The following is a 15755-nucleotide window of genomic DNA, read 5'->3' as shown; positions in this document are numbered from 1 at the left end:
TATACCTGGTTCAGAGAAGGTATCACTAATATCATCTTTATCATCCTCATAGTCTTCTTCTTCCTCTTCTTCCTCTTCCTCTTCGTTTTCAGAGAGTTCATGCTCACTACCAAATCCCTCATCATGATCTTCTTCATCCAAATCAACCTCCTCGTCATCCTCCTCATCCAGTGGCCCTTCACTCTTGACTGTTGCCTCTATTAGTTCCTCCGAGACAAAGAGCGAGTAGTTGTGCTCCTCCTTTTGCGAAGGCTCCGACACAGAGGCCGATACAGTAACACTGCCTTCCACGGCACCAATTGTGGCCACATTCTGAGGTGGGCAAAAAAGCTTTTGAGTCTCTCTGAAGGGCAAGATAGCACAGCTTCTTCTACCTAATGAGGACTCTTCAATTGTCCTATCCTGCTTTTTGGCCATAGCGCCACAAAAACAAGTGTTTTCCTTGGCTGCATCCATTGCTACCACTGTGCTTGTCGGTCGATTAGGAAGTGCCGAGCTGATCTTTACCTTGGCTTTCCTAACATAGTCTTTGCACTCGCCATGAATATTGATTTTATCCTCACAAGAAATATTAGTCTTTGCTACCATTTGGGTATTAGCAGCTGTCTTGGCAGCTTTCTGGGAGCAATCAGCTGATGGCACTTCAGCAGGAGCAGTCTTTGATGAGCAAACTGGAGCAGTCACTCTTCCAGGTGCCATTTTCTTTCCTGGAAAAAATGTAGCTTTAGTTCCCAAGAAGCCTTCCGGGTAGCAAAAAGAGTCAACAACTGACTGAGAGTCTTCACTGTTAAGTTGAGCAAGAGTGGGTGTTTTGCTGATGACCTCCTCATCTTGATAGGGACTTGAAAAATCATCAAGACCAAGATAATCCACCTCTTTGGTTCCCCATATATCATAACTTGTAAGCTTTGTGTACTTGGTCAGATCCTCACAATAGGTATCCCACTGCTCCCAGTGAGAAGAAATGGGTGGATTGTTTCCCAGGATTTCAGTAAATGAGTCCAAGGTTTCCAAATCTTTGCAGTCTTCCAGCATCAGGCAATTATCTGATGGGCTTTGCTGGTAGCTCAACTCTCTGTCCTGAATAGCAGACAAAAAATATTGAAATTGAATAAATAGGTCTTACTTCTGTTGGATTTCTACTACATAACTAGATTCTAAACAGTATGGCAAGTTCATGAAAGAGGATGTTTAGATGTACAGGATTATCAGCAAGCCATGACCAATATGGGCTTATAGATGGTAACAAGTAAACAAAGTTTTAGGTTTTAGCACAATTGTCTTAAAATTTCATCTCATTGTACCAAAAGAGCAAATCTATAAAGTTGAAAAAACATTCTCACCCTAGAAAGCCTGACAGCTTTGGTATCTAGCGAAAGACGTTAATGTGAATACTGTGGCTTACCAGTTCATACATAAAGTCTGGATCTGAGCTGTTTGCCAGAAGGTCTGTGCTCATTAAAGTCTGCTCAGCAAATGTTGGACTACGAAAAGCTTCTCCAAAAGGAGGATCCATTCCGCTGACACTGGGCTGTAAGAAAAAGAAGAATACAGACCCAATTCAAAATATGCAAAACTGAATGTACCCTTTAAATATATCAGAAAGCAGCAGCAACAAATGTTACACAAGATTAAGAAAAAAAGTTGAATTCCTAAAGAAATCTACATTTTATTCTTCATTAAACGTATTTTTACTTCTAAAATACATGGTTAATTTTTTAATCTCTTAGCATGTTCCTTCAGGGTCCAGTTGCTACCATTTCCCACTTTAATCTCTCTCCTGTTTACGAACATTTTGACACTCAAACAAGTGGTGGTGGTAGCAAGGGGAAGGGGGAATCATCATTATTGTTATTTTTGTTTATTTATTTATATAAAGACAGTCATGTTACTCAGCTTTATACAGATAACATGTTGGCATTCACATCTGTCCTTACACAGACTGAATTTTTTTCAGACGTTAACTAAACTACTAGTATGTATTTGGACTGTAGGAGGAAACCCATACAAACACATGGAGAACATACAAACTCCACACAGATAGCACCATGGTAGGTATTAAACGATGACACCAGCGCTGTGGGGCAGCAATGCTAACTAGATAATGCTGTAATGGGTCAGAATAAGGAAAACTACTTTCTTCACTTTTTTCCAGTAAATTCCACCACCCTGCACTAAAATACAACAATTCCTAGTCATCCAAAGCCACCATATGGTTATAAACAATAAAATAAAAAAAATAAAAATAAAAAAAATAGTACTAGCAGGACACTGAAGACACTCGCACAATATGATCTTATTGCGACAGCCCGCTTTTGGACAATTCCCTCTCTGTAGGTTATGCCTCTCACATATAGCATATAGGATGTGACCTCCTGCTACCTGCAACTGGGATCTGGAACACATATGTGAAGGAACCTACTGCACAGAAGGGCTAAATCAGTATAGTACTATTCTGTTGAGATTATTGGAATATAACTGGATGGATGGAGTTCTATTGCAAGCAGCTGCTTTAACATATACCACGTTTTCCTGTTCCTGGCAGTAGGTAATTGATGGAAGGGGTTGTCCACAAGGACACAATAAGAGTGTGTTGGAGCTTTGATTGCAAATTCTGTACAAGGATCTCTTTTAGTTATAGTCAGAGCATCTGCAGGTCTCCAAGTTTACACCTGCAGCATTGAAGGGGCACCACTCAGGAGTCATATCTCCCAATTGTCCCTGAATTGGGACAAAACTCCTGATTATAAGGACATCAGTAATGGAGCCACCTAAAATCGAACAGTTGAGAGGTATGTCGCGGTTCAACAGATAGAGCTTTCATTAAGCTCAACGAGCATACACCTACCAAAACACGATATCACTATCACTAATACACATAAATATTTCAGATATTCTCAGAAGATGGCTGACTCCATGCAAACAAGTAAATTAAAAGTATAATGTACTATAAATTATACTGAAATAACACAGTAAATATTTTGTCTGATCATTTAACTAATGTGCTATTATGTACAGGGGATGGGCATAAAGCACTGTACAAACTATTTATAGCTCAACAGTGTATGTAAAACTACAGTTCAACCATAAATTCTAATTTTCATTTACAAAATTGTGCCAAAAATAGAGAGCTGTTGCTAAGTGTGAGTTGGAAGAATCATTTAAAAAAACAATGGTACATTTACCACAGTTAGTCACATATTGATAACACGAAAAATCCCCATTTTAAACACAATGAACACATTATGTGTGTGAACATTACTTCCTCAATGGGAAACAATTCAACCACAAGACAGGGATAAATGCAAATTCAAACTTCAAAATACAGCTTTACAGGCACTTAAAACTGTTTGTCCAAGCGGCTTCCATAGCAAAATAAAATAGACTAATATTTACTGTAATAGGCTTTCAATGAGAACCTTTGCTTAACCAATGGCATCATATGGGCAAATGCGGCAACAATCTATTTAAAACAACCTTTCACTTGGATGTTGCTCACTAGCACTTGAGCAGATTGCGCACACACTGAACAGCTTTTGAAAGAGATGACAATGGGCAGAAAAACAGTAAATTATTAGAGCAATGTGGGTGAACTGTAGACTACATGATAGCTAAGGAGAACATTTGGTACATAACAAAATAAGGGAAACCATGCAAAATAAATAGTATAACATTTACAAATAAAGGGGTTATGGTGTCAATTAGAGATACAGAACTAATCTCTGCAGCATTTAAAATGGTGTTCAAAAGTCTAGCAACAGTACAAGTCATCTCTCCACATTCTCAAGATCAGAATGATGTTACTTCTCTCTCACATTACATGGACACTGGTGACCGAATTAAAAAAAGAAAGTGAACTCTATGCAGTAAGAGGACTCAGTCTGCTTACCTGCTATTTTGTCCTGAAAGTTATACATTAAAGCATTATATCCTGGATATGCCAACATTCTGCTAATTAGAGGATTTTAACCTGTAGTTCTATTTACAACAGCTCTGCCATATTTGCGCCAAAATAAAAATGTACCTGAGGCATCTCAAAGTCCAGTCTTTCCAGACTCAAACCTAAATGTATGTTCTTCTCTAGAAGCCTTCTTTCCAGCTTTTCCTTCTTATCAGTAGCGAGAAAATTATACATACAATGAAGAGTAGCGGTTTCCCAATTAGAGGACAAAGGAATTACAGGCACTCCATCCAAAGCCTGTTTCGTAGGCAGCTCCTGAGAGGAAGACAAAATCAGCCAGGTAAGAAAACTATTACAGTGTGATACAACTTAACTACTGCATTCAAATGATCAGTGGTAAAGTGTGCCTCATACAGCAGAAATACTCTACAAATACAAAGTTTTCTTAATATTTCATCATGTTGACATGTTAAGTTGCTTTGATCATCAACATCTAAACAATATTACCAGTATTTTAGGCTACAAAGTAAAGATTACTGGGCAGCACCGTTGCAAAGGTTAGCATTGCTGCCTCAAAGCACTGGGGTCATTCCGGGTGCTCCGGTTTTCTCCCACAGTCCAAAAACATACTGGTAGGTCAATTGGCTTCTGCCAAAATTGACCCCTAGTGTATGTGTGCATGGTAAGGAATTTAGAATGTAAATTCCAATGGAAAGAAGGGACTGATGTGAATTATTGCATGTTGTCTGTACAATTATGTTTTTTTGAGAGTTTTCCTCAAATTATGGCATTGCCATCCCTCATGCACTAGTAGACAGGACGGCCTCTTAGGATAAGCAAACACACGGAAAGACTCCATTTTGCTGTGAGCACATAACCTGCGTAGATCACCACAGCAAAGTGTAGAACAAACGGAAAGAATGCCGCGCTACAATTGTCCTCTTAGAATAAGTAATCAATACTACAGAAACTAATAAAAATATAGAAATAACTATAATAGTATTAATAAAAATTAATCAAACACAATAATGATGTTCAAATGTAGCACATATCATTGATTCATCATAAACAAATAATTAGAAGCATTGAGAAAGTATTAAAATAGTTATACTCATTAGATGTATAAGAAACAAATAGTCACAGACTTTTTGCAATTTTTAGGAGAGAGCCAGGAAGAAAATTGTCCCTCCTGTATATCGTAATTAGCTAAGAAGCACAGAAAAAACCGAAAATCAATTCTCACCACTAGAGAATATTGAAGACTTGTAGAGTCTGTCACTTATAAAGTGCTTTGTTATCTATAACATAGTATATATCCACTTGACATCCAAGTTTAAACAAGTACTAGTCCACATTGAAAAAACTCTTGAAACGTTCTCTGTTGTAGAACAGTTTCATTAGAAGCTTCTGAACTTAGAAGCCAAGCATAGCCTTGGTTGTCATTGTTAAACATACCCTTTCTACAAAAAGAGTCACAACAAGTTTCAGGAATTCACTTAATTTCATATATAGGAACTTTCATATATAGGACACTACCATCTTCCTGCATCAATTAAACAGGAGCCTCACATCACATTACTGAAGCACCCTGTTTCTTCTGGTTGCTACACAGCTATGATCTGGCCTATCCATAACAAACTTCAAAATTGGGTATACATGGATGAACAGAAGATGAAAGATAGCAAAAAGTTACTCAGACTGTAGTCAAAATCATTTTAACGTGCTCCAGCCAGGTATAAGGGGCTAGATGAGAAATGCATGAGTAAAGTGCCTGTGGATTTAAAACCAGAATAAGGTGCACAAGTCTCCACAATTAATATATTAACATACAGACTCTTCCTCTTGGATTAGAGGTGGCAGCCATCCATTGGATGCATCTGTTGTCAGTAGATGCTAAATCTGTAAAAACATACTACAAAAAGATGGTGTTCTAATAGAGTAGTATGTTGAATACTGATATAGAGTCCAGGTCCTTTCCAGGTATGGACTTCTACAGCAGTTTATGCTCTGTACTGTACAGAAAACTATCCTTTTGTTGACCCCTACATGTTTCATCTTCATAGAGACTTTCTCAGAGGGATATTAGCCATAATTCAAAGTGGCCCTCCAACTGCTCTTGAAAAAAATAAAAGAATCTCCAATATTGGAAACTACTATGCATGTTCAGGTAACAAAAGCCACTCATTGTTCATGTTCCTAGTTGTTATAACACTTAAAAAAAAAAAAAAAAATGAAACATTTTAAAGCTGCACTATCCACTAATTGTTACAGTCTTGGCCCAATACCAGGGGGTGGGAGTGTAAGGGAGAGGACCAATGAAAAACCGCAAGAGATTGAAGTACAGTCATGGCCAAAAGTTTTGACAATGACACAAATATTTTTCATAAAGTATGCTGCCTCAGTTTTTAGGATGGCAATTTGCATATATATATTTGCAGAATGTCATGAAGAGTGATCGGATGAATTGCAATTAATTTCTAAGTCCCTCTTTGCCTTGACAATGAACTTTATCCCAATAAACAACATTTCCACTGCATTTCAGCCATGCTTCAAAAGGAGCAGCTGACATGAGGTCAGTGATTCTGTCGTTAACACAGGTGAGAATGTTGATGAGGACAAGGCTGGAAATCACTCTGTCATGCTGACTGAGTTAGAATAACAGACTGGAAGCTTTATAAAGGAGGGTGGTGCTTGAAATCATTGTTAATCTTTTGTTAACCATAGTTATCCGGAAGGAAACACGTGCAGTCATCATTGCTTTGCACAAATAGGGCTTCACAGGCAAGCATATTGCTGCTAGTAAGATTGCACCTAAATCAACCATTTATCAGATCATCAAGAACTTCAAGGAGAGAGGTTCAATAGTTGTGAAGAAGGCTTTAGGGCGCCCAAGAACGTCCAGCAAGTGTCAGGACAATCTCCTAAAGTTTGCTCAGGAATGGCAGCAGGCAGGTGTGAGTGCATCTACACGCACAGTGAAGCGAAGACTTCTGAAGGATGGCCTGGTGTCAAGAAGGCCAGCAAAGAAGCCACTTCTCTCCAGGTAAGACATCAGGGACAGACTGATATTCTTCAAAAGGTACAGGAATTGGACTGCTGAAGACTGGGGTAAAAGTAATTTTCTCTGTTGAATCTCCTTTTAGGTTGTTTGGGGCATCTGGAATACCACTTGTCCAGAGAAGGAAAGGTGAGCGCTACCATCAGTCCTGTGTCATGCCAGCAGTAAAGCATCCTAAAACCATTCATGTGAGGGGTTGCTTCTCAGCCAAGGAAGTGGGCTCACTCACAATTTTGCCCAAGAACACAACCATGAATTAAGAATGGTACCAAAACATCCTCCAAGAGCAACTTCTCTGAACCATCGAAGAACAGTTTGGTGACAAACAATGCCTTTTCAAGCATGATGGAGCACCTTGCCATAAGGTAAAAATGATAAATTAGTGGCTCGGGGATCAAAACATAGAAATTTTGGGTCCATGGCCAGGAAACTTCCCAGACCTTAATCCCAATGAGAACTTGTGGTCAATCTTCAAGAGGCGGCTGGACAAATAAAAACCCACAAATTCTGACAAACTGCAAACATTGATTAGGCAAGAATGGGCAGCCATCAGTCAGTATGTGACCCAGAAGTTGAATGACAGCATGCCAGGGCGAGTTGAAGAGGTCTTCAAAAAGAATGGTCAAAACTGCAAATATAGACTCACTGCATAAACAATGTCATTGTCAATAAAAGCCGTTGACACTTATCAAATGCTTGTAATTTTACTTCAGTATTCCATAACATATGAACAAAAAACTCTAAAAACACTGAAGCAGCAAATTTTGTGAAGACCAATACTTGTGTCATGACTGTACATATGAAACTAGGCTCATCCTAGGCTCACTTGTGGCAAGCTCAATGTTTTTGGCGTTCAACTTCTCTTCAATCACCTGCTTTTGGATTATGAACAACTAATCTTCCTCTCCTGACCTTCTTCTGCTGTACCACTCTGCAATGCCCTCCATTGGTTTTCTATTCCTTAAAGAATACAATTCAAGCTGCATACCCTCACCTATAAAGCCCTCTCCAGCCTAAATATCTAAGCTTATCAAGAAACACTCCTCTACTCGACCACTCCTGTCAATGATCTTCGCCTCTCCTCTACTCCTATCACCACCTCACACTTTTAGGCCATCTTCCATGCTGCTCCCCATCACCCTTGGAACTCAATACCCCACCAAACCAGACTTGCCCCCAAGCTCTAATCTTTCAAATACTCCCTCTTTTCGGAGTAGAAGGCAAGATGAAAAAGGGGCAGCACGGCAGGTGACTGAGGGCCCCCTACTCTGTCCGGGCCCCTCGCAGCAGTACTGGCCGTAGCCCCCTGATGGCGGCCCTGCTTCCACTGCTACCGTTTAAAAGTGTCAAACAAAATTTGATGGTTCTGCAGAGCTCCAGTACAAATAGCTGAATTTAGAAGCTGCAGAGACTTTAGTTAGTGGACAGAAATGTTTGTAAAATATTTTATAAAGGTGGTAGGGCAATTTACAGGTCTTTGAAAAATAAGAGAACAGAAATTAGCAGCAGTTCTTGTAATCTGTGTTATAGGGATCAAAGCTACAGCTCACAGAAATCAAGAGGTACAAGAAACATGGACAAAATTATTGATATCTTTAGGCTATATACAAAATGGCATTAAAATTCTGCACATGTAAATGGCTGTGAAAACCAAAAATCATTGTACCAAATGAAAATGTATGTTTCTGTGTTTATGTGCATTTAACTTGTGCGACAGTGCGTTGTTTTGAAGGATGTTGCATCATTCCTGTGTGTCTGACACCCATCAATGCAATTGAAAACTGTCAGTGTAAGCATGCAAGTAACTCTGCATTGCTGGACAGTTGGAGCCCTAAAGGTACCAGATGTATTTTTTCGTATCTTAACCATAATAATTTGAGTTTGGTACTTATTTAACAAAGCCGTCTAACAAGGTGAACTCTCCCACTTCAAAACAGTAACCTACAGAAATAAAATATTCACTTCTATATACACACCTGTGTTTTTACATATGGACATAACCAACATAATTAGCAATCATCTAGTCGTCACCAAGTTGACAAGTTTAACCTAAAGTGACAACCAACACTTAACAGATTTTACTTTTCCATTATTTATTTTCTTTATAGACAGTGCTAATCTTTCCAAAGATCAGACCATATGATGATAAATGAGAAATAACCTAAAAGTAAATTCCAGGATCTACAAGCCTCTGTCAACATAGTATATCATCATCAGCTATTTATATAGCACCACTAATTCCGCAGCGCTTTACAGAGAACTCACGTCAGTCCCTGCCCCATTGGAGCTTACAGTTTAAATTCCCTAACACACACACAGACCGAAAGAGACTAAGGTCAATTTAATAGCAGCCAATTAACCTACTAGTATGTTACTGGATTGTGGGAGGAAACCGGAGCAAACCCACGCAAACACGGGGAGAACATACAAACTCCACACAGATAAAACCATGGTTGGGAATCAAAGTCTTGACCACAGTGCTGTGTGGCAGAAGTGCTAACTACTACACAACTGTGCTGCCCTAACATGTTAAAGTTCATAACTATCATCAAAAAAGACTGAACAAATATGAATTTAATTGAAAGGTAGCCAAGAAAAAGCTTTCCCTACCCCTCCCCCCCATACACACACACAAAAATAAAACTGCAATATGGCTTACAAAGGTTGCATCAATACAAGTCTTTGGTTTTCGCCTGTCCAGAGGACATTGTTACAAAACACAGACCATCACTACAGGAACCCAATACTGACAGTCATGCACAGAAGGTGATGATTTGCAGTTGTTTTGCAGCCACAGGACCTGGACATCTCGCAATTATTCAATCTACCATGAATTTTCCACAACAAAGTCTGAAATCATGTGTCCTAAAACTAAAGCTTGGTTGAAATTGGATCATGCAACATGACAATGAAACCAAGCATACTAGCAAGTGTACACCAGAACGACTTAAAATATAAAACACTAACATTTTTAAAATTGTCAAATCAAAGTGCAAACTTCAACCCCATTTAGATGCTGTGGCAAGACCTTAAGACAGCTGTACTTAAATGAATGCCCTTCAACATCAATGAACAGAAACAGTGCTGTAAGGAAGAGTTGGCCAAAATTCCTCAACTATGAGGTAAGAGACTGATAAATGCATACATAAAATGTTATTACTGCTGTTCTACAAGCTACGGAATCACAGGATGTACATTTTCCCATATAGGTTTTTATGTTAGCTTATTTTTGTGTTGAATACATAATGACAGAGTAAAATTGTTATGTGGTAACTGTCACATGAGATTAGATGTATCAAATTTTAGGCTTGGTGGAGGACAAAATGTTTTTTCATTATTACTATTTATTTATTATACATATCAGGACATAATTGACATTGAAAGGATGAGTACTTTCTTTTTCCCATGACTGTACCTGAAAATGTTATCCAAAAGCCGAGAAGTGATAATGCTTTACTTTGTGTAATTAAATGCAGTGTCTTGGCGGGTGAGTGACTGATTTACCGCAAATTATGAAAAAAACATAGTAAAGTAAATGGGGCTTTTTGTGCCATGTTTCTGCATAAGAGATATAGTTAAAAGATTTGGCAGGGCAGAATGCATAAGTATACATTTAGTAGCAAAAACCATGTATAGCACAAGCAATATGTCCAACAAACAATTATGCGAGCCAAATATGCTAAAAAGAGAACCTTTGGATCCCTTTTTGTTTTCAAAACTTCAAGAAATAGAAAAATCGATATATTTGTTTCTTTTTATTTAAACCATTGTGTATACCTACAAACATGCGCCACCCCGAACATTATATTTTCTCCTTTTGTGCACAGTTTGCCTGCCCAATTTAGCTTACATATATTTGCATCCGATACTCACCCCAAACAATTTCCCCCCTGCTATTTAGTGAATATAATTTAGTGAACCACTGGACAACTCCTTTTGCCACAAAAGTAAATTTTTACTGCTGTAAAATGAGTTTGTTAATGATATTACATAAACAGCAGTGGAATGCAATGAAATATACAATACTCTATATTAATTGAAATCTGTAGCTGAGGTCCCCTTCCACACTGAACTGTGCTGAAATTGAAAATGTCATGGTTTTTTAACTACCCTCTTCCATGCAAGACACATACATTTTTAGACACTGGCCAGTGTGTATTGCAGAGCCTTTCCTCTTGATTACATAACATCCTGGTCCCTCACAAACACAACATTCAGAATCCTTGAATAGGAGATTTTGTGCATTGCAAACTCATCACTGCCACTGTGACAAGTTTTAGCTGTGAAAATATCTTCAAATTTAAATAACTAAACAGTATTTAAAGAAGCACAAAATTGGCTATATGTACTTAAACTCTCAAGCATTTAACTCATACTTGCCGACTTTAGCAAGGCTTGCTCCGGGAGATCGTGGGGGGGGGGGGGGGGGGGGCATGTAGTGTCATTTGGACCCGTCCTCTAAACATCAATCGCCTTTGCGGACCAATTGGAGCAGGGGGTGGGGCCATGAAGGTCCGCAATACGCATCCTAGGCACCGTCTCCGCCACTGTACTGCTTCGGTGGTTAGTAACTGGGAGCTTAGTCTGCTCTTCCGGGAGTCCCAGAAATTCCAGAAAATGGGAGTCTCCCGGACATTCCGGGAGAGTAGGCAACTATGATTTAACTATATGACACATATGGCATGTGGCTTTTCTATATGCATTATAATTTACTAGCTGAAGTACCTGGGTTTAAATCTTCAAGTTATTAAGTTATCAATGAGTTTGATGTAACTGTCAACATTTTACAAATAATTAGCAGCTAAAATTTAATCCAAATTCATCCAGTGAAAGGCCCAGAACAGGGTCCATGGGTTAATGTTCTGCCCAGCATATAGCAACGGCATGTCCGATACAGACACTAACCCCCCTAAAATGTGGCCAGGATCCAACTGGACCACCTTGCATTGATTTCAACCCAATCGGTGCATGGGGTGTCCGAATGCATAACCGGGCAGACAAACAAACCGACCAATGATTTTTACATATAAGATATCATCCAAATCCATCCAGTGGAAGGCTCAGAACAGGCTACCTGGGTCAAAGTTCTGCCAAAAACATATGTTTTCAATATTTGTCGCTCTGTCACGTTGTTGCTATGTGGTCTAATAGCTTAATTTTTCAATACTCAATAAAGCTGGGTACACACTACAGAATTTTCCACCAACTTTTTATGCCGATCAATTTTACATCCGATCGATGGTCTGATCACTCGGTCCATGGGCTGCATACACACTAGCCTTGTTTCAGACGATAAAGGGAAGAGTGGCTGTCCCAGTAGTGACTTTACAGCCATGCTGTCGTGAGCATTGATTTTAATTTCGTACACACTGAAGCAACATTTACGGGGCATGTAACGATATACCAAAGACATTAGCATAAACGGGCAGAGCTTTCACTATAGTTAACACCCAAAACCGCATAAAAAGAGAAGACCACACTGTCTCTTCATTCATTCCTAAAAAATAGAAGTTTATTACCATACATAAAATTTAGAAAAAACATTTAACTTGTAAAGTGCAATTCAATAATTATTCCCTAATAATAAATTCCCTTCGTATGTAATGGTCCTGTATGGGTTAAAGCAACAGCCCAAAATCTCCATACACGAGGTTATTATACACGAATTGGTATCGCCCACAATGCTCCATTCTCTGCGGGCATCACAGCAGAAACGAATGGCCATGGCTGAGTGTATAAAATGACAGGAGCCTGTCTGGTGCAGAGGAATGTGAGAAGATGGTGGGTGAGGAGAAGTTGTCAGTGGGGGTTGCAGCTATGGAGACGGAGTCAGAGATGGTGCTGGAAGGGCTAAAAAATGTTGAAAAAGTTATGGTGGGGGATGGAGATGCTCAAGAAGAGCAAAGAGCAAAGCCAATGAGCCCAAGCGAGGTGGAGATGATGGTAAAAGTACTGGACCAGTAAGACCACAACATTAAAAAAGGTGAGTAGCACGTGTAGTGTACCTGTTTGAAGGACTTTATTTCATTCTAGTTTCACACAAAGCAATGCAAACGCCTGATTTGTAACATAGATTTTTTTTTGTCAGAACAAAGAATTAACGGTGAGAAGACCTGTTTAGATACCACCGATACCACTAATGTAACACCTGTTATCAAACAAGAAAAAATTTATGTTGAATACCAAGATATGAAAGAAGTTATACACAAAGGTATTTCAGTGAACATGTGTAGACAACTAAATGCTTTGGGCACATACCTGTACCGTTATAATAACCAAAATGGCGCCTATTTTCCAGAATATATGGAGGTTAAGCCCGCTATTATTGCGATTGTGCCAGAGGGACCACAACATAAACTGATCTTGAACAGTGTGCAAGGTGAGCAAATGAGAGTATTTCTGGTGTTGGATATAGATTACAGATATAGAAGTTTAACAGTAAACATTTTTTATTTCCTTGTTTCGTAGGTGAAGAAATCAAAGGGAATATAAACCCAAGCGACATCAAGAAAAAAAACTAAAAACCTTGAGAAAATTTTTGTTGAAATGTATGTGCTGTTTGGAACTGTTCTGCCACAAACCACTAGCACCTTTAAAGTTTAATACTAATTGTTTCACTTGTCATATTCTGCAATAAAAATGTTTGTACTTTTTACTGGGTATTCTACAAATATTAGTTAATAAAAGTTAATATGACTTTATAAGTGTAAGAGTTTATAAAGGGTAAATATGAATAGGTTCGCAATATAGATGCAAAGGGTAATAACACACGCGCTTTACAAGTGTAATAGTCTGCAACCAGACAAGTGCAATACACATCTATACAAAACACAAGTCAGTGATGTGCAGATACCGCACCACGTGGGACTGGTACAGGCATCACAAATTTACATACACACGCCCCCCAGGTCGAGGAAGTATCGGAGGATTGTCATGGATCGGTCGGAAGTTTATACACACTACACAACGGAAAGGAGATTGGAACGAAAATATTGAACGGTACGACCAACCAAATGAGGCGACAATCGTCGATTTGGGCAGACTTTCAACCATTGTGCCACTACACACACTGAACAGACTTTCGAACGAGCGGTCGTATGTCGGCTGGTTGAGCCGATTATTGGACAAAAACGTTGTAGTGTGTACCCAGCTCAACTATGTAAGATTTGTCAGCTTTACCTTGAGAGCTGAATAAGATATTCGCCAAACACACAAACAAAAACTTCTTCTATCTATATCTATTTTATATATATATATATATATATATATATATATATATATATATATATATATATATATACATATATACATATATATATATATATATATATATATATATATACATACACTGCATCATACATTAATGACCAAAACATATAGCCTAATACAAGATACTGTATGTGCAGCATTATGAGAGATTTTAATGAAACAATTGGAATATCTTTAATGAAGTAGAAATATGCTCCAAAATAACGCTCTCCTGTCAAATACATAGGGGCATATTCAATTGTTGGCGTTACAGCCAAATTTAACGCGCCCCGCGCACTATTACCGTCATTACGGTAATAGTGAGCGTAAATACCGGTATTACGGTACTTTTCTCGCTAGCTAAAATCCGCCTTACTATTACCGTAATACCGGTAATAGTTTTTCCACGGTGGAAACCGCGGACAATTGAATATGCCCCATAGAGATGCACAAACAGATATCTGAACAGACAACTTGTGATACATTTACTGCCTGTCATGGCCATAGTGTCTTTCTATTTACATCCATGTCTGCTTCAAAGTAACAATCTCCTGAGCAGGAATGAAACAGCCATATGTTCTGGCAGAGTATACTAAAAATGTGCTGAAGCTTCCTGTGACATCAAACTTTAGAAGGTCTGATTGGCAATTAATCTGCTCTGATCAAAAAAGAGTGGCATCCAGAATTTTCAGTCCACATCAACAGTTAATTTAAATAATGCTAAACGCATTTTACCAGTTAGAACAATGCATAAATGGAGGGGCACAGATCTATTACGGACTTCTATAAAGATGATGTGTATTAAGTACAGGGCAACTGTATTGTTCTGCTTGTAGTAATAATGCCAGAGTTTTCAAAAACACACTAACAATATGGTGACTAATCAAAGCACATGCACAGACCATGGTACTTCACCTAGCAACAGGATTTAATGGAATTACTAAGGAGATGTGTAGTAAAGGTGGCCCCTGATTAACTAGTGTCTCAGCTATCCAATCAGGTGCTACTTGTGCTACATATTTCTATATTCTGAATCTTTCCCCACGCATGCCTACAGTCCTCTGGCTTATTCAAAAACACAGTTGTCCCCAGCTGTTAAATAATGGAGAGAAAAATGTTACCAGGTGGTTATCCTTTTTAAAGGCATACCAATTTCAGATTTTAAAACCTTCTCTTATAAGCTAATGGATTTCTAAAGAAGCATAATATAGAAATATAATATTCTATATAAATAAACCTTTGAGCCTACAGGTTTTTTTTGTGCTCTGTTAGAATGCCTGCTGCATACAGCAGTTATACAGGCAACTTTGAAGCACCACCATTGTTCTTGTCTTATCAAGTAAGACCTCCTCTTATTTGTGTTTGCTTAAAACTCATCTACCACCACCTTCACCTGCCAGATACCTTATAAGACAGTTTAGTGGAGAATAGCATGGAAGGGAGCAGAGCAGACAGACAATCAAGGAGGATTCTCCTGCATGTAACCATCTGGTCTCCTGGACCAGATGCAGAATTGAATGTATGTCTGTTTACATATGTAAGTTGCGA

At 38.6% G+C, this 15755-nt stretch overlaps 1 protein-coding gene across 1 annotated transcript in view; it reads right to left on the bottom strand.

The window, feature by feature from the left end:
* Positions 1–15755, bottom strand: part of CREBRF (CREB3 regulatory factor) — a 41768-nt gene that overhangs the window by 18973 nt on the left and 7040 nt on the right. The window contains exons 2-4 of the mRNA XM_075209633.1: positions 4025–4216; positions 1406–1531; positions 6–1080 (exon numbers count right to left, since the gene is read on the bottom strand). Coding sequence (XP_075065734.1) covers positions 6–1080; positions 1406–1531; positions 4025–4216 — 1393 coding nt within the window. The remainder of the gene's footprint in view (positions 1–5; positions 1081–1405; positions 1532–4024; positions 4217–15755) is intronic.

This window comes from Mixophyes fleayi, chromosome 4 (assembly GCF_038048845.1).
Source record: "Mixophyes fleayi isolate aMixFle1 chromosome 4, aMixFle1.hap1, whole genome shotgun sequence".
Taxonomy (NCBI): Eukaryota; Metazoa; Chordata; class Amphibia; order Anura; family Limnodynastidae; genus Mixophyes; species Mixophyes fleayi.
Note: the sequence above shows the minus strand (reverse complement) of the source record. Positions and strands in the feature narration are given on the sequence as shown.